Here is a 20564-nt window from a genome sequence, read left to right on the forward strand (position 1 = left end):
TTTGGATTTGTCTATCCTGGACACTTCATGTAAATGAAAGAATACAATATGAGATCTTTTGTGGCTGACTTTTTTTTCGATTAGCTTAATGTTTTCAGGGTTCACCCGTGTTTCTTTTTATTACTAAATAATATTTTGTTGTGTAGATATGTCACATTTTGTTTATCCATTCATCAATTGATGGACATTGGACTGTTTTCCACCTTTTGGCTATTATGAATAATGCTGCTAAGAAGCCTTGTGTACAGGTTTTTATGTGGACACATTTTTTTTTCCCTCTTGGGTTTATACCTACAGTGGAATTGCTGGTAATATGGTAACTCTATATTTAACTATTTGAGAAACTTCCAGATTGTTTTCCAAAGAGGCCACATGATTTTACATTTCTATCGCTTTTTATCAGGATTCCAATTTCTTCATATTTTCTCCAATACCTGTTACTATCTGATTTTTCTATTATAGTCATTTTATTGGGTATGAGATGGTATGTCAGTGTGGTTTGGTTTTGATTTGCATTTCCTTCATGATTGATAATGTTGAGTAGTTTTTTGTGTGTGTGTTTATAGGCTATACATAATATTTTGAGGGGAATATTTTTTCATATCCTTTGCCCTTTTAAAAACTGAGCTGCCCTTTTATTGCTAAGTTTTAAGAGGTTTTAAAAAATATTTGTGGTAAAATATACATAAAACTTACTACTTTAAGCATTTGTAAGTGTACAGTATATTAATAGCTATTCTTTTCCTCACTTGTATGGTTAGTGATAAAACTACTTAAAGATGATATAAAGTGAGAAATTGATGATCAAAGAATTATTCCTTGCTTTACTTACTACTTTTAATTCTATTGTGTAGTATAATACATGCTTTAGATAATTCCTTAAAACTTGTTTAAGATACCTGAGATATGAAAAAATCTTTAAAAGTTTGCAATTAAGTACTTTAAGGATTAAAAAATATATATTTCAAAAGAAATGAAGGGTTGAATGCTTCTTTTGTATGTTCTTAACGTTTGGTGAAGCACCATATTGCTTAAAGTCCTTTGAAAGGGCTTTTTTATTTTAATCACATTAAATAGTATTTATACATGCAAACTATTTCCATAAAATTAGCAGCAATTCCTGAAAAATGTCAAATACTTTGTTTTAACTTTGTTTATATTTAGTTTAGTTTAGAGTGGTTAGTAGGAATGATTTATTCCCAAATTCCACACATAATAGAAAATAAAATGTTTAGCTATTTCTTTTCAAAACTGGTACTTAAGAATGCTGACATACTGTACTTTGTCATACTGTTCAAAGAGTAAATTATTATTTTTGATTGAACTTGTTTCCAGTCTCTGCTCTGCCACAAATTAATTTTCTGGACTCAAAGAAATACTGAATCAGAATTCACAAGTTGTTCGAAAAGACATTTCTTATACCTTTAAGTGGCTACAGTTAATTAAAAAAACACCCTTGTCTGTGATTTCTTAGAAATATAATTTAAAAGAGCTATATAAATATGTAGATAAATATAGAATTCTGTAGTACTGTAATGTTGGTGCATAAATCACTTAATTTTGGAGACAAGCAAAAAATTTTCTTAATCTATGTTAATGGGTATACAATATAAAAGATAAAATTTTTGACATCAATAATGTAAAGTAGGGTGATGGAGATATAAAAGAACGAAGTTTTTGGTTTGTGGTTAAAGTTGTTACCAGTTTAGAATGTTGTAACTAATTATATAATTTCCATCATAACCACAGAGAAAATACTTACAGAAGTTAAATGAAATATAAGGAGAAAGGGATCAAAACATATAAATAGCATATAAAGGGATGAAAGCAATTAAATACAAAGGAAAGTAGTTAACAAGTCACAATGAACAAAATGACAATAGTAAATCTTTCCCTTTCAATAGTAACTCTTTAAATAATTATTTTAAAGGTGAATGGATTAAACTTCCAAAGCAAAAGAAATAGATTGGATGAATGGATTAAAAAACAAGTTCCAACTCTGTTTTGCCTTGGAGACATGCACTGAGGACATATATAGGCTTAAAGTGAAAGGATGGAAAAAGATAGTGCAAATGATAACCAAACGAGAGCAGAGGTAGCTGTACTTATGTTAGAAAAAAATAGGATTTAAGTCAAAAACTGTTTGTAAGAGATAAAAGAAGAAAATTATATAATGATAAAAGTGTCAGTTCACAAAGAAGATAAAACAATTAAAATATACACCTGGAGCAGTCCCTTAAAGCCGTCTGAGAGGCTGTCTCCTGAGCTTGAAGTTCTCAGAAAATCCACCCATTAAAACATAATTCTCCAAAAACAAACAAACAAACAAACAAACAAACAAACAAACAAAAATATATATATACACACACACCCCTAACATCAGAGCTCCCAGATATATTAAGTAGATATTGACAGAATTGAAGGAAAAATTATGCAGAAACACAATAATAGTGCATACTTCAATATGCTACTTTCAATAGTGGACAGAACAACCAGACAGAAGATCAGTAAGCAGAGATCTTAAACGACAATATAGATCCATTGCACCTAACAGACATATAAGAACATCTCACCCAGCAACAATAGAGTACACATTCTTCTCAAGCTCACATGGAACCTTCTTTAGGATAGACCACATATTACCACATAACAAGTCTTAACAAATTTAATAATACTGAACTCATACCAGGTATTTTTTCCCTCACAACAGTGGAATGAAATCAGTAACAAAAGGAAACTGGAAAATACACAACTATATGGAAATTAAACAACATATTCTTAAAAAACTATTGGATCAAAGAAGAATTCGCAAGGGAAATTAGAAAATATCTTGAGACAAGTGAACTCTAAAACAACATACCAGAACTTACAGAGAAAGCAGTACTAAGAGGAAAGTTCATAGTGATAAATGCCTACTATAGAAAAAAGAAGGATCTAAAAATCAATAAATTAAGTCTACACCTCAAGGAACTAGAAAAAGAAGAGTAAACTAAACCCAAAGTTAGCAGAGGAATGGAAGTGATAAAAGGTTACAGCAGAAATAAATGAATTAGATATTAAAAAAAGACAAGAAAAAATCAGCAAAACTGAGTTTTTTTTTAAAGGAACAACAAAACGGACAAATTCTTAGGGTAATTAAGAAAAAAAGAGAGGACTTAAGTAATTAAAAGTAGAAATATAAAAGTAGGCATTACTCTTGAATATAATGAATGCCATGAATATAAAAAGAATTGTAAGAGACTACTGTGAACAGTTACATGCCAGCAAATTGCATAGCCTAGAAGAAGTAGATATTCCTGGAAACATACAAGCCACCACTACTGAAGACATAAAAATCTAAATAGACTATAGCTAGTAAGGAAATGGAATCAGTAATCAAAACCTCTGAATAATGAAAAGCCCAAGACTAGATGGCTTCACTGGAGAACTCTGTCAAACGTTAAAGAGTTAACACCAATCGTTAACACTCAACTCGTTCAAAAAATAAAGAGGAGGGAACACTTCCAAACTCATTTTATGAGGCCAGCATTGCTGTGAAAACAGAGCCAAATGAAGATGCTTCAAGAAAAGAAAGCTATAGATAAATACCCCTGATTAATATTAATACAGAAATCCTCAACAGTGTAGTAGCAAACCAAATTCAAGAGCACATTAAAAGGATTACACCCTATGAACAACTGGGATTTATTTCTGGAATGTGAGGCTGGTTCAACATAGGAAGATAAATCAATGTGATACATCACATTAACAGAGTGGAGGACAAAAACTATATGATCATCTCAGTAGATTCAGAGAAACCATTTGATAAAATTCAACACCCTTTCATAATAAAAACACTCAACAAATTACATGTAAAAAGGAACTGCCTTAAAATTACAAGGCCATGTATGAAAAGCCCATAGCCTAACATCATATACAACAGTGAAAGACTAAAATCTTTTTTTTTCTCCAAAATCAGGAACAAGGCAAGAATGCCCACTCTCACCACTTCTATACAACATAACACTGGCTGTCCTGGCCAGAGCAGTTAGTCAAGAAAGAGGAATAAGACGCATCCACATTAGAAAGGATAGTCAAATTATCTCTGTTCACAGATGACATAATGTATGTAGAAAACCCTAAAGATTTCACAAAAAACTGTTAGTCAATAAACAAATTTAGCAAAGTTACAGGATACAGATCCACAACAACAAAAAGTTGCATTTTTATACACTAACAATGAAAAATCTGTTAAGGAAAATAAGACAATAATCCTATTTATAACAGCAAAAGAGGAATACTTAGGAATAACCTTAACAAAAAGGGCATAAGACTTGTACACTAAAAAGTACAAAACATTGCTGAAAAAATTAAGGAAGACACAAATAAATGGAAAGATATGTTTATAGACTGAAAGACTTAATACTGTTAAAAATGCGTATTACTCAAAGTTCTGTGTAGATTCAATACAATTTCTATCAATATCCCAATGACCTTTTTTTGCAGAAATAGGAAAACTATCCTAAGATTCTCTTGGATCTCAAGGGTTCTCAAATAGCCAGAACAATTTTGAAAAAAATTAACAAAGTTAGCAGTCTCACACTTGAGTATTTCAAAACATATTACAAAGCTACAGCAATGAAAACATTATGGTGCTTGCATAAAGGTAGATGCATAGTGTAATGGAACAGAGTGGAGTCCAGAAATGAACCTTTAATTTATGGTGAAATGATCTACAAGGATACAAAACCATGCAGTGGGGAAAGATTAATCTCTTCAACACATCATGTTTTAAAAAGTGGATACCCACATGGGAAAGAATGAAGTTGGATCCTTACCTTATGCCATGTATTAAAATTAGCTCAGAATGGATTAAATACTTAAACATAAGACCTAAATTCCTACATGAAATCAGAAAAGAAGCTTCCTGACATTGACTTTGGCACTGATTTCTTAGGTATGACACCCCCCAAAAATAGGCAACAAAGGCCCAAATAGACAAATGGGACTTCATCAAACTTAAAATCTTTTGTGCATCAAAACTTTTGTGCATCACGGAACAGTGTGAAAAGGAAACCCGTGAAATGGGGGAAAATATTTCAAACCATTTATCTGATAAAGGGTTAATATCCAGAATATATGATGAACCCCAACAACTCAACACCATCAAAAAAAAAAAACCTCACTTAAAAAGTAGGCAAAGGATTTGAATAGACATTTTCCCAAAGATATATAAGTGGCCAGCCAACAAGCATATGAAAAGATGCTGAACATCGTTAGTCATCAGAGAAACATAAATCGGAATCACAGTAGATAATTACCTCACACCCATTAGGATGGCCATTGTTAAACAAAATCACAGAAAATACGAAGTGTTGGCCAGAGTGTGAAGAAACTAGTCCCTTTATGCACTGTTGGTGGGAATTTAAAATGGAACAGCTCCTACAGAAAACAATATGGTGATTCTTCAAGAAATTAGAAGTAGAATTACTACATGATTGAGTAATCTTACTTCTACATATATATATAAAAGACTTGAAAGCAGGATCTGAAAGAGCTGTATGTACACTCATGTTCACTGCAGCAGCATTCACAATAGCTAAGAGGTTAAAGCGGCCTAATTGTTTGGATGAGTGAATAAAGAAAATGTGATATATATTTACAATGGAATATTATTCAGCTTTAAAAAAGAGGGGAATCCTGACACATGCTACAACATGGGTGAATTTTAAGGATGTTATGCCAGTCACAAAAAGACATTGCATGAATTATATAAAGTAGTCAAATTCATAGAATCAGGAAATAGAATAATGGTTGCCAGAGGATGGGGGAATGCTGAGATGTTATTCAGTGGGTATAGAATTTCCATTTTGCAAGATGTAAAAGTTCTAGAGATTTGTTATACAACAATGTACTGTAGTTAACACCACTGTACACTTAAAAATGTTTAAGATGGTAAATTTTGTGTGCTTTTTATCACAATTAAAGGAATGAAAAAGACAAAATACGCTTTATATAGTACATTAAGTTCTACATTTTTTTCTAATGTAAGATTTTAATGTTAGGTTGACTTGATTTCCCTTATATCTTTAAAATGAGTTCAGTCTATTTTAGAAGTAATCAAGCATGCAGGGCTCCTCTTAACTGATATTGTTAGAAGACTGATCAATGTTATGTGTCCCTGAATTTTTATATATGTGGTGATTTGCATTTAGCTTTTCTTTTTGTGGCATACAATCTTAACTGTTCCACTTTTTATTAATTCTTAGGGTACATTTAAATTCAAAGCAGAAAGTGACCTGTTCCTTGCTGAGCATCACAAACTTTTATTGTATGATGGCAAACTCTCTAGTGCCATTGCATTCACATACAATCCACGCGCTACAGATGCCCAGCTCTGCCTCGAATCATCCCCTAAGGACAATCCTTCAATTTTTGTTCATTCACCGCATGCGCTCATGCTCCAGGTACTAACTTTTAAGAATGTCTTTAATGGTGAATATTGATGTATTATTGAGGTGTATGTGGTAGCTTCTATTAGTAAATACAGTCAATGTAACATTTGTTGTTCCTGTTATGTTTTAATTGTTTTGAAAAAGAATCATTGAATGCTTCACCATGTCTTCTATTTTATAAGGATGTGAAGGCAGTTTTAACACATTCCATCCAGAGTGCCATGCATTCAATTGGAGGAGTACAAGTGCTGTTTCCACTTTTTGCACAGTTGGATTATAGGCAATATTTATCTGAGGAGGTTGACTTGACTATATGGTGAGTGATTTTGTTTTTTCTTTAATTTGAAGTGAGATTTATTTTCATCGAGCTGCACAGTATTTATTCAGTGTATTAAATTTGTTGTAAGGTTAAAAGAGAATATAAAGAAATTTGTGAACTATAATTATTATAAATTCAATAATAATAGTATTAATTTAAATTCTTTATCAGTAGGAAGCTTTAAAAACATAATAAAGTTTTTGAATAAAGTTGGGAACAGTGATAATGAATTTATCAGAAATGAATTCAGTTGTCTACAATGTATTTTTAAAATATTTTGAATTGTTATTTGGCAGTGATTTATTACAATAATTTAGCTTTTGATGGTTATTGATTGCAAGCAACTAATTAAAATCTAAAATTTTTGAGCAGTTATGAGTGATTTAGTGTTTTTTTAAAGTGTACATTCAGCACCTTTGTGTCTGCTGTTGAGCGTAAAGAAGAGAGACATATAAATTGCAGGATAAGTTATAAAATGTTTAAGAGAATGTTGAAATTTTTCGCAGCTGTGTATTCTAGTGAAATTATAGTAATTATATTTCATTTATTACTTGAGCAATTTTAATGTTTTTTGTTCTCCCTTTTTGAAATTCTTTTTAATTTCTAATTTTATGCATAGCTTGACATATACAATGTATGTATTTAAGGATGTAATTTTTTTCAGGTTATTTTTAGGCAAAAAATGATTTTTGAAAAAGAATTGTGTATCGAAGCTAGTATTGACTGCATTTTAAAAAATTAAAATTATTCTTAACATATTACTACTTCATAAATTTTTTTTTTATCCTGATCTAAAACCTTTGTAACAGGGCTCAGTTATTTTTTTTCCTTAGTTATCCTTTTTTTTTTTTTTTTAAACTTTTTAACATCTTCATTGGAATTGCTGACAGTTAAAAGCACTTTTGCGGAGGAAGTTGGCTGCTCTCCCTTTCTTTGTGGGAGTCTCTCTTTGAGAAGGACGCTAACAGCTCACCTTATTCCGTTCTATTTTGAGTAAAAGTTGTGCTGATGGAAGGATGGCTATTGCCCCTATTCAGTTGTTTCAAAAATTTTTATTCATTTATTTATTTTAAAGTGGGGAGGTAATTAGGTTTATTTATTTAATTTTAGGGGAAGTACTGGGAATTGAACCCAGGACCTTGTGCATGCTAAGCATGTGCTGTATCACTTGAGGTATACCCTTCCCCCTATTCAGTTCTAAAAGTCTTCTATATTGACTATGATTTTTTCTGTAGGGATAATGAGCAAAATTCTTAAATTAGTGTCTGAAGGCTTCAGTTTGTCTACAATTTTACTTTCTCATCTTTCCCTTTAGGAAAAACTCTGCTCCATTCAAATTAGTCCAGTCTGGAGCCCTAACACATTTTGAGGATTTCTATACTAGTCTGTTTGCTCCGCATCTTTTCATTCTGTTTGTCCTCTAACCCTCCAAACTTGAATTTACTTGCTCATCCAAGTTACTTCCATTCTGAAAGGCTATGATATACTTTTATTAATATTTTATTACTTGTTTATAGACATTGCTAATTTTTCTCTATTTTTTGCATGTTTGTCATGTTGTTTCTAAGTAATTCACTTATTAATGTATTTGTGATAAAGTATATGAAATAAATATTTCAGTAATAAATCCTAATCTTACATTAGAATTTGAGTCCTAAAATAATGTTGGAGGCAGTTTTAGTAGAGCTTCAATTTCCTTGAAATGGACTCTTTTTATTAAGATAAATGAAGGACTGCATCTACTTAACCTTTTTTTTTTTTTTAAATAGAGTTTTGTTTTTTTTTTTCAACCATTATATTTTTTCTTATTCCAGTTCAACTTTGCTGGCTTTTATCATGGAGTTGTTGAAGAACTCAATTGCTATGCAAGAGCAGATGCTTGCCTGCAAGGGCTTCTTGGTAATAGGATACAGTCTTGAAAAGGTAAAGTATGAAATGCTTTACATTTTTTATTCTTAATTTACAGGCCATGAAACTTGGTCTCCTAAGTAGCTGAGAAATTCTGTCTGCAAGTGTGTCTCCTTGGTTATGGAAAATTACCTAGATTAAGATAACCTTTAGTTACTTTACCTTGCCCCCACTGCTTTATTAGAGAAGTGTGGTATTGGGTCTTAAGGCATCTTTAACTTTGACCGTAGTTTGTGAAACAGTTTTTTTTTCTGGTATTGACAGCCTTTAATTTACTTACTTTGCCTTGTGTTGGTAATGACCTTTGAAATATTTTCTCAGTCTTCCAAGTCCCATGTCAGCAGAGCAGTACTTGAACTTTGCCTTGCATTTTCGAAATATCTGAGTAATCTGCACAATGGGATGCCCCTACTCAAGCAGTTGTGTGATCACATTCTTCTTAACCCAGCTATTTGGATTCATACCCCTGCCAAGGTAATACATATCTTGATTTTGTTTTTACTGTCTTTGCTAAGTTTTTGAACTTGAGAAGAGTGATAATTACGAGGATTTTCTTTTATTCTTTTACATGCTGTTATTGTAAGATTTCAGTGGATTGCATTTTTGACTAAGTATACTAAGTCGATATTTCCCTCCCTCCCTCCCTTCCTTCTTTCCCTTGTAGAGTAATACCAGTATTTTTAAAAAACAGAGCTATGGCTCTACTTTTCTGTTGTTAAATCAAATCAGATTTTATTTGAAAGAGACTTTGATTTGTTAAATATAAATCAAATTTGAATAGTTCAAATGTAACTGTGATTCCTATCAACTGTTGCTTTGTTCTATTGCAGAAGTACGTACATATATCTATGTATCTGTATGTATGTACACATACATATATATATATATATATATACACACATAAGATATGTTTTTTCATTCTCTAACTCACCATGCTCTGTCTGCCGCTTCTTTACACACATATCCCTTCCAGCAACATGATGAACTCCTGAGTTTAATTAATTCTTACAGGAGCAGCTGAAATGTCACTCTTTCTTGAAGCCTTCCATGATATACTGGTCTCATTTAATCATTTAAGTTTCACGTTAATTCAAATTATTAAATACAGTTATATTTTACACAGTAATGTATTTAGTAATAACAAAAACCAGTTGGTTTAAGTGAACATAAGTGAATTTGTGATAAAGAATATAAATGAAACCTTTGATATGTTGTAGTGTATTCAATTATCCTAAAAATTTAGTATTGCCAGTGTTAAGCAGGACTTGAAACAAATTTTTATTAAATTGCATAATTGTATCTGTCTTATCTGCAGTTTTGTTAGAGGTTGTGTTATTTCAAACCGATTAATTTCCTCTCTCCCCCTCTCCCTTTTGGTTCACTTGAAAGTGTTTATCATTGTTGAAGTTGGAATAGCACATACTAACTTTAGTTGTCAGTGTTAAGTTGCTTTTCTAGAGTCATAGTTTCTTATTTTCAGCTGCTCTTTTCAAATGTTAAGGAGAAAAACAGCTGCTGACTCTCTGATTGCCATTTGGAAATAATCAAAGGAGGCAGCTGGAGGTTGTAGCTTTTTATCTCCAGGTTCAAATTTGACCTCTTTCTTTTCTGTGACCCTCAGTCTTATTTCTTTTCAAGGATTGTTTCAAGTTACTTTTTAAACGTTTTACTAAACACTTCTTTATCTTACTAAGCAGCATATTTGTAAGGCTTTGGACCTCTTTTGATGTGGTCAAAAAGCCTCTTTATAAAATTTTTCATTATATCATTTCCTTAAGTTCCTAGTATTATTACACTCTATTTCTTACCTTTTCCTTGTTAATAATTTTCTTTAATTTCCTCTTTAGAATTTGCAATTGATTTGGTAATACTAAACTTAACTTTTGTTTCAGCCTTCTGCTTCGTGTATCCATGACGGGGGTTTATCTAATTTTATTATGAGGGTCGTTAATAACAAAGGGCAGATCCAAAGTTTGTTTGATCTGAAGGTCACACAGTTTGGGTGAGGAAGGGGCTTTTTATGAAAAGGAAAACAACATAATGCATACAAAATTCGTTTTAGGGTCATGGAAGGAACCTGTATAGATGGGTGGGTATATAGTTTAAGCTTCATTAACTTCATGGTAAATTCACCTCTGGTTACTGAAGTTAAGAGTATGGATATATGAATCAAACTCTGCCTTTAGACAAGGATACTCACAGTCATTTGTGGTATCCATTTATCTTTGGTCTGCTCAGAGACAGGCTTTTTAATGACCTAACTAGAGAGATGAGTTTTCTTGTAGGGAGTAGTCTTTCATTTGTTGAGTTGCTACTTTCTGCTGGGCACTATGGATACGGTGGTGAACATGACAGATGTAATTCCTGCCCTCATAAAACTTAGGTGTAATGGGAAAGACAGATGTTAACATGTAATTTGTGTGGTTATCAGATTATATAAAGAGTGAATGAAGAAAGGTTTATTCATAATTAGAATGTGAATAATCTTGTCTCCATTCTTACCTCAATTTGTTGCTGTTAAATCCTATTCATTTTCTTTAATATAGTATCATTCTCAATAGAGTGACTTTCTACAGTTTTTTATATCTTAGTTTATCACTTTCTGTCTAGAATTCCAGTACGTTTTGAACATATCACTCTCATCAGATCATTTCTTAGCCCCCAAACTTGTAATGACTTCTCACTGTTTACTGCATTCAGTCTTCATACCAATTCTTCTTTCCAGTCTGAAAAACTTATTTATCCACAATGGCTGGGGAGTTACCAAAAGGTTATCCTAGAGTGGTAGTTCTTACTGTTGGGTGTCTGTATAGTTAGTTGGGAGAGGCTCTTTTTGGGAAACAAAAACAGAATTCCACTCTTTCCACCCTAGATTCTGATTTAATTGGTCTGGGACAGGACTCAGATATCAGTATTTAAATGTTTTTTAGGTGTTTTACTTCACAGTCAATATTGAGGATGGTTGTTCTAGATTTAGGGTAACCTTTTGTATCACCTACCATTTTCCCTGTTTGAAATTTCCTTTTTTGTTCTGTCTACCTGTTCTTTTGGGGATCTTCAACGCCTGCCTCAATACCTGCTCTATTAGTGAAGCTTTTCTTGACTATTTTAACTTATCCCAAATTAATTTCTCTGACCTCTGAATTCATAATATTTAGTAGCTCTGTGGCAGTCATTTTGCAACTAATTACGTATTGCCACATAACCTTTCTTATATTTCAGTAGGTGTCTTTATTACCTTTGGTTTTTCACTTAAACTTGTGTGTATGTTTTATCTTCTCAATTAGATTTTCAGCTACTGAGGGACAATGTCTATACCATTATTATTTCCAATTATACAGTGCTACGCATATAGGTAGATATAAATATTTTTGAATGACTGAACTAGCACGGTTAAGAATTTGAACCATGCCATAGAAAGCATTACATGTCTTCAGTAACAAACTGATTTTATCCATTTGAACAGCAGTAGCTACATCAAACTAACGTTATCTTTCAGCAAGTCTATGGATCATAACATATTTATGGTTTTCTAAACTACACTCGTCTTCTAAGCCTCAATTTTATGTGGTTCAGAATCTACCAGCTTTTACCATGTATGGTTCCTGATTGACTCCCTAATTCATTTAGCCTTGATTAAGGCACCTCATTTTTATCTTTCAGGGTTAAAAATGAAATACTTAATATTGTTTAGTTTAAAAAAGTACATGCACTAGCAGTGCAATGAAAGATTACTGATTTTAATATGAAGTACAGCAAAAGTCGTCTTTATTTTGTGCTATTATGAGTACTGGAGTGTAGTTGTTTGTGAATTTTAGAGACTACAATGTTGTGGTTACAATCTTTGTAGTAATAAACTTATAACAGAATCCTGTTTTTCTAATAAATATTTTTTAAGGTAGGCTTTATATGTCTTTGTATGATTTTCTTTCTTCTGACCTATTCTTACTTTTTTTCTTTTGAGTTACTCTCACTTTTTTCTTTCTTTTGAGTTATTCCATCTATTAATTTTTTTTATAAAACAAGACAATTTCTAGCTTTTTAAAACAACCATGCATAGCATAATAGTAGGTTTATTATAAAGAAATTATCCATGCTTGTGAATAATTGCTGATTGCTAAATAGGAATCAATTTTTTTCCATGGAGTAGTGCTGCAAAAATTTGATGTAATTGGGGTTTTTTACTTTAAAATGCTACTGTAAAAGAAGAAATTGCTTGGTTTCATCTTACAAGGAGTATATGTGCTTGTGAGTATGTTTACATAGATGTTATTATCAAGGTTAGTATCTTACTTTTTGGAACAAGTATGATCCAAGTAGAACAGCCTGAGGGTATCAGTGGAAACAGGTAGAATGCTGGTCTGCTTCTTTGATTTGAGCTCTTCATTTTGATTCTCTAGGTTCAGTTGACTCTCTATACTTACCTGTCCACGGAATTCATTGGCACAGTCAACATATATAATGCCATTCGGAGAGTTGGAACAGTGCTTCTCATCATGCACACACTGAAGTACTACTACTGGGCAGTGAATCCTCAGGATCGGAGTGGTATCACCCCAAAAGGATTAGGTATATCATCTGCATCTATATATTACGTTCTAAATATGGCAAGTCAGGATTTCCTTCCTTCCTTCCTCCCTTCCTCCCTTCCTACCCTTTCTTCGCAATACAATTACATTATTCTGAAAATTTTTCTAAATCTCATCGTGGCAACTTTTATTTTAATCTTGTTGATAATTTTAATAGTTTGTCCTTAATTTTAGTAGTTTGTCCTAAATTGTGGTTGTCAGAGGTTAATAGCTTGATGCTTTTATAGAAGAATGCTGCTTTTGCTAGTTTGAGTTGTTTGGGGAGGAGATATGATTTGAATGATTTTTAAGACATTGAGAATAAGAAGAAATGCTATATTAGCAACTGGTATCAATGCTGAGGCCAGTTATCACAATGAGAATCATTGACAACTTTTTTTTTTTTTTGGAGATGGAGATTTTTTGTAGGAGTAAGGAGTATCTGCTTCTAATAAATAATATAATGAGATTACAGAGTTTCAGTAGTTATTTTCCTGTATAATCAGGACTAAATTACTGGAAGGGTAACATTCATTCGTCATGTCAGTAGTACATGGAAGGGATCAAAATACAAATTTTGACAAATGGTGGCTGTTTTGGTTATAAGTATTACAACACCTACTTCAAACCGTCTTATATCGTAAACGGGATTTAATCAGCTCATATAAGCTGGCAGTTTCAGTAGAACTTAGTGCAGAAGTTCTGAATATGGCCCTTGGACCCAATTTGTCTCTCTCCATTTCCCACTGCTGTGTTGGCTCTTTTCATATATTCTCTCCCTTTGTAGGAGCAAGCAGCCACTCTCCCCTCACATCCTCACAACTTTAAATCCAGCAAAAGAGCATTTGCCTGCATCAGGCATTTCCAGTAAAAGTCCCTTTTCGTCTCTTTGCTGCTCATTGGCTCAGGTTGCATCATGTATCCATCCGTGTGGCAGGTATTCTTCACATTACCCAGGCATGGAGGCTCTTCTTACCTCCGTAACACAAGATCTGAGAGTGAAGATAGGTTCAGTCCCTTTATAAACATGGAGGGCTGTTGCTTGAAATCAGGAAATAGATTCTGGAAAGTCAAACAAATACATTCTGATTGTACTGAAAGGCTCTGGGCATTGAGTGACTCACAAAGACAAGGTTTCGTATTTGTACGTTACTTATTTTTTTTAATCCCTTTCAAAATAAACTGGATTTATTCTCAGAGAATATGCTATGTATGATTTAGAAAGCTGTGAGGACACACAGAAGGTAAATGATCTGTTTAAGCTGGCAAGGTTGTGGCCAATCTAGTTAGGCCATAATTTCCCGGTAATTATTTCATGGTGCTGTAGGTGTATCATGTCCTGTCCTGGGTGTTAGTATTGTATTGTTGCTTTGATTTTTATAACTGATTAGTGACCTTGGGAAAGTCTCATACTTCAAGTGAGAGAGCTGGATGAATTTTGTGGTTCTGTTGTAACTCTAACCTGTTCTTTGTCTAGGAATTGTCATATGGAACAAATTTTAAACAATTTTCTTCCTATTTTAATTGATCTGTTCAAGGTCATGGTGGTCCTATGCTTTGGTGGTCTAGGGACTAGCTGTATATAGTGATTAGTGGGAGGAAAAGTGCAGAAAATATGAGGTGAACAATTACCTAAATTAGTATCTTAGAACAATGGGTGTTTTGTTTCAAAAACTTTCTTCTTTGGAATTATATGTTTGAGACATGAAAATTGACTATAATGTGAGCCATGTGTGACCAAGGACTTTTTCAAGAAGAGGAGACTCGTCAGAGGTAGTCAGCATAATGTTTCCCTTCTTCATGAATGATACTGTGTTGAGGTAAACTTTTTGAGGTTTTTATGTTTGCTTATACAATGGTAACACTAGAAAAAAAGTTTTTTAAATACTAAATTCACATCCAAAGTTTAGATTTCTTTCTTTGTAAACTTATGTTACCATAGTAACATTCTCAGAGAGTCTTTTAAAACAAAATATAAATGCATGTTACTATGGAATACAGATTTAACTTATTGCCTCATGTTTTGAAATTCCTTTGACTTTCCTCAAAAACAAACTTCTTCATTGCAGTTTCAACATAACCTATTTTGTACATTTAGAGCGTAGTATATACAATTGCATGTGAGACTGAGTGCTTGTCTTTTTAGAGACATAAAACTCTTTAGGAGACTGACCTTTATGTTTCTTGTAAATAAGTGGAAAAACTATTGGGAATGAGTATTTTATTTGCTTTGATGTCTTTGAAATACCCAGTATGTGTGTTTTTTCTTTTTTTTTAAAGATGGACCACGACCTAATCAAAAAGAAATACTTTCCCTACGAGCATTCTTGTTGATGTTCATTAAGCAATTAGTGATGAAGGTGAGTTTGTATTTCTTACCCTATAGCACGTGTGTATTGTAACTTACAATTTCACATAAAATAAAATCTTGGTTTATTTACTCTTTGCTCTGTTAATAGGAAAACACTTTGAGAGATATTTATTTACTCCTTTGTATTTTGTCCTTCTTTCTTAGGCATCTGTTGATAAACATTAATGCAGACTTGGAGATTGTTAATTGTAATATATATTACATGAATTTCTGTGTCTAGGAGTTCAGGTGTATTCATTCTTTCATTCAGCAAATATTTACTGAGTTCTGTTACTTGTGCTGTTCTTAGAACTGGTGATGCAGGAGTCAACAAAGCCTCTCAAGGAGGTTTCATTTTTAGGGTCTCCTTGTACTTGATATTCAGATTTTGAGAAACAATTTTCCTGTGTAAATGTCCATGATATGTATATAGGCCTTTAGAAATGATGACATTTCCCCATTTCATTCTATTACAGGTAAAGTAAAATTTAATATTATTTTTTAATGAATGTGTTTTGGTTTTGTAAGATGGCAGTATATGAATGTGTTTGTGGCCAATATTCTATTCGGTATTTTCCTGTATCATTTTATTTCTTACTCTTACAATTTAATGCTTTATTAGCTGTCATGTAATATTGTGGTAAGTAGATCTAACTTTTACTATATCTTCCAGACTCAGATAGTTTATTTCTATTTATTAAAAAATTTATCCCTTGAATTGTCTGCTTCTATTTTTACCTAGTGTATTTTGTTTCCTAGTTCTCTTTCTTACAGTTCTTTTTTGAGATTTCAGCTTTATGGTTAATAAATTAATACAGTAGCTTGAAATTTTCCATAATAAATTCATATTTTAAAATAGTGTTTTTCCCAGTGAAATTACTGTTCAATTTTTAGTACCTGACATTTTAACCTGGCAATTTAACAACTGTTCATTTTACTCCAAATTTAATAGAAAAAAGTAAATAGAAAAATTGTCTTCTGTATTTAGAGGAGTGATAGGTGTGAGTAATATCCTTTTACTTATTGTTTATTATTTTTCCTTAGTTCAAGATTCTGTAGCTTTACTAGATAGGTTATATGTCATAAGACGCTCAACACAGGATTCTGATGTCAGATCTCCTTTGACTTCTACAGAGTCTTGCATATGGCATGTCTTTAGTGCTTCCTCCAATTTTTATTTTAAATTTAGATTCTATATTCCATTATCTTTTATATTTATAGCAGCTGACCACGTTGACAAATCTATGTGTATAATTTTTTTTTTTTAAGTTTTTTATATGTAAGATTCTTGTATTATGTTTTTAAAGGATTCTGGAGTAAAGGAAGATGAGCTACAGGCCATCCTTAATTACCTTCTCACTATGCATGAGGTAACATTTGAATTTTATATTTGTGGTTTTATTTTTTAAAGCTGCATTATGGGCTTTTTTTAAAAGTAAAAAAGTTAAAGAAATCTTTTATTAATCATATAACTATAATGGAGAGTAAATGTATCTAGGAACTAAATCTTAGGAACCTTCATTTAAATATTCTTTATACCACAAAATTCCTCTGAGAATAATCGTGAAAGACTTTAAAAGCTGTTAAAATTAGATCTCATTGACCTAATAATAAAGTAAACCAGAGAATACTTTCAGTGTTTTTCCAGGAACCAGTTTAACAAATGGAAAAATAGGTAACAAAAATGACCAAAAATGATTGGACTTTTTAATTTATAACATCATCTTCCCACTGATTTTGCATGTTCAAATACTGTTAAGTTAAATAGCTCATTTATAATCAATTTAAAATTATGTGGTTGAAAAGGAGGCTAAAAAATAAATAGGTTGAAATATTTTTTAGCACTGGGAAAATGTAAAATATGCCAGATGTAGTCTAAATAAATTATCTGATTAAATGTGTTTTAAATAAGTAGAATTTGGAAATTGATTTCATATAAAATACAACATTTATATTATAACTTACATTCCTATGTTATAATTCATGTCTTGTGAGTTTACAGATATCTGTTAACAGCATGAAATAGTACCTTTTAAAATCATTAATGGGTAAGAGATACTGTTTGGACCTATCTTTGTTAATTGGGGCAGAAAAGAATGGGGTAAATTTCCTGATTCACTTATATTTGAAACAAACATTAATGACTGTGATTTCATTTTTGTCTAGAGTAGGATATAATTTTAGATTTTTCTGACCCTGAAACCAAAATATTTCACAAGACAGAAACTGAAAGTCACAGTGATTTTCTGTTTTCTCTGAAACTATTAAGTCAGGAATTTTTTCAGGTCCTTGAAATAACACTTTTACAAAGGCTCAGTACCTTACTTCTAGATCATTTTCTTAGCATATTGAAAATTAAATATTCAGGTAGCTACCACAGTAAAAGTTCAAAGGTGTGAAGAAAAACCTGGAGGTGGTGGCAACAGACATGAGTAACTGCTGCTTCTCTTTACTTCTTGGGTTAGTGTTGCCATGTTGGCCCTAATGGTATGCATCCATACTGGATTATTCAATGTGAAGAATTAAAAAAAATTTTTGTTTTTTGGTGAGGGGAGGTAATTGGGTTTATTTATATTTATTTATTTATTTATTTATTTATTTATTTATAATGTTCGTCCTGGGGATTGAACTCAGGACCTCAGGCATGCTAGGCACACGCTGTACCACTGTGCTATACCCTCCCACCTGCCCCTACCTCCCTGTGAAGGATTTTCTTGAAGTTTCTGGATTTCAGAACTCACGTGTGTTCCTCTGCTATTCTGCAAATGTTACCAAGTTATACCACATACAGTAGTATATTGACTCAGTAAACATTTATTGATCATCAATATCTTTAATCCAGACAACAGGTAATATATGAGAACTATCCAGCTATCATTTCCTAAATGGTTTTCCTTCGGAACTAGTTTCTTGACAGCCTCAGTGCTGAGAGTGGTCCTAGTTAAATAAGCTTAGGAAATGATACACAATGTTTCCCCCAAGACCACTACCATATTCACAACATCTGTTAGCATATTAAAGGCTTTAATATGTCTTGCTGTAATATGTAATAAAAAAGAACAACCTGGTTTCTCCTCCTCCCCCAATTTCTTGATGTATAATCTTTCCTTTTTTTTTTTTTTTTTTTTTTTAAAAAAAACCAAACCTGAAAGTCAGATCGCTTGTATCTATAGAGTATGTTTTAGGAAATCTTGATACAATATAATGTAAGAGACATTTTATATCTTTGATTAGGAAATTATCTAATTATTTGATGTATATTTTGAGTGCTATAGATGAATATGTATATGTAAAGAACTAGTTTGTTAAAAACACATATATTTGTCCATTTGTCTACTTATTTTTTTAAAGTTGAAATTTTTACTGTTTAAGAAGTAGCCATTGTTCAAATAAGTTATTTTTCTTTATTTAAAAAATTCTGAAATGGTTTTAGGATGACAATCTAATGGACGTTCTGCAGCTGCTCGTTGCATTAATGGCAGAACATCCTAACTCTATGATACCTGCTTTTGACCAAAGGAACGGGTTACGGTAAGAGTTCAACATATTGACAATTTTAATATGTTTTATATAAGAGGTTAGTTTGGAAATGGTAGATTTTTAGATATAAAAAGTATTACTGGATCTTATAAAATGAGTTAAGATATAAGATCCCTTTATTTCATGTGTTATGTTTTTGGAACAAATCTTTAATTACAGAGGCTGTGTTACGATTTAATATGTGAGGACAGATCAGGCAAATTGTTCCAGTGTTTTGTGTGGTTAGTGCTGTTACACAGCTGTTGTAATGTTGAATTCTTCAGCAGCATTATGTTTAGGTTTTAGAATAGTAGGATTCAATTGTGAGCCAAGAGAAGGTCTTTATCATCCCTTTAAAATATTACCTCTTCCACGCCAATCCAAAATCATCATTTTATTAGTCTACCTGGGATGCCATGACAAAGTACCCTAGTCCAGTTGGCTTATGCACCAGAAATTTATTTTCTCACAGTTCTGGAGACTAGAAGTTCAAGATCGAGGTGCCTGCAGGGTTGGTGTCTGCTGAGGGCTCTCCCTTTGGGTTGCAGATAGCTGTTTCCTGTTTAATCACATGACTTCTTTGTGTGTGCACAGACAGGAAGAGAGAGAGCATGCTCTTTGGTCTCATTTTATAAGGACACTCATCCCATTCAATGAGGGACCTACCTTTATGACCTGATTTAATCTTAATTGCTTTCTTGTAGGTTCCATCTCCAAATACTGCCACTGGGGGGCTTAGAGCTTTAACATATGAATTGAGAAGCACATATTCAGTCCATAACAATCATCAGCAGCAAAAGAGAATACTTTTGTTTTAAATCTTTCATTTAATGAGAAGGTTTTGGGGCCACAAAAATTTAATAGCTACTTTGCTGGACGATCAGTTACAGTGACTAATTTAGTGTTCTAGTTGTAATGAATTTCCTCCATTAAGCCTCTATTACGAATTCTTTACTTGCTACCTTTCAATACTCACTCTCTCCAAGAGAAGATGACTTTAAGCATTATCCTTATTTTTTCTGTAGCTACTTGTTTTCTTTTTCTTATCTCTTTCCTTTTTTTAAAAATTATTTTATTTCATCTTTTTTTTTTTTTTTTTTTTTTGAGTAGAGGTCCTGGGGATTGAACCCAGGACCTTGTGCATGCTAAGTATGTGTTCTACCACTGAGCTATTCCCTACCTTTTATACATTATTCTTAAGGAGTATATTTTCAGAGATCCCCAGAGAAACACAACTAAAATGGTAAAGAGTATGTGTATGTATATGAGAGAGAGAAAGAGAAATTGAAATTTATGTTAAGGAATTGGCTTATGTGATTGTGGAAGCTAACCGGTCCAAAATTTGCAGGTTAGGCTGGCAGGCTGGAGACCCAGATAAAAACTGATGTTGTAGTTTGAGTCCAAAAGCTGTCTGCCAGGAGAATTCCCTTTTCCTTTAGGAAAGTCAGTCTTCTTTTCTGTTAAGT

At 32.4% G+C, this 20564-nt stretch overlaps 1 protein-coding gene across 5 annotated transcripts in view; it reads left to right on the plus strand.

The window, feature by feature from the left end:
* Positions 1-20564, plus strand: part of LRBA (LPS responsive beige-like anchor protein) — a 620799-nt gene that overhangs the window by 87751 nt on the left and 512484 nt on the right. For all 5 annotated transcript variants that reach the window (XM_031464854.2, XM_064490742.1, XM_064490851.1 and 2 more), the window contains exons 10-17: positions 6249-6446; positions 6617-6750; positions 8568-8676; positions 8983-9135; positions 13062-13230; positions 15510-15589; positions 16887-16949; positions 19013-19110. In XM_031464854.2, the coding sequence (XP_031320714.2) occupies positions 6249-6446; positions 6617-6750; positions 8568-8676; positions 8983-9135; positions 13062-13230; positions 15510-15589; positions 16887-16949; positions 19013-19110 (1004 nt within the window). The remainder of the gene's footprint in view (positions 1-6248; positions 6447-6616; positions 6751-8567; positions 8677-8982; positions 9136-13061; positions 13231-15509; positions 15590-16886; positions 16950-19012; positions 19111-20564) is intronic.

Source organism: Camelus dromedarius, chromosome 1 (assembly GCF_036321535.1).
Source record: "Camelus dromedarius isolate mCamDro1 chromosome 1, mCamDro1.pat, whole genome shotgun sequence".
NCBI classification, from domain to species: Eukaryota; Metazoa; Chordata; class Mammalia; order Artiodactyla; family Camelidae; genus Camelus; species Camelus dromedarius.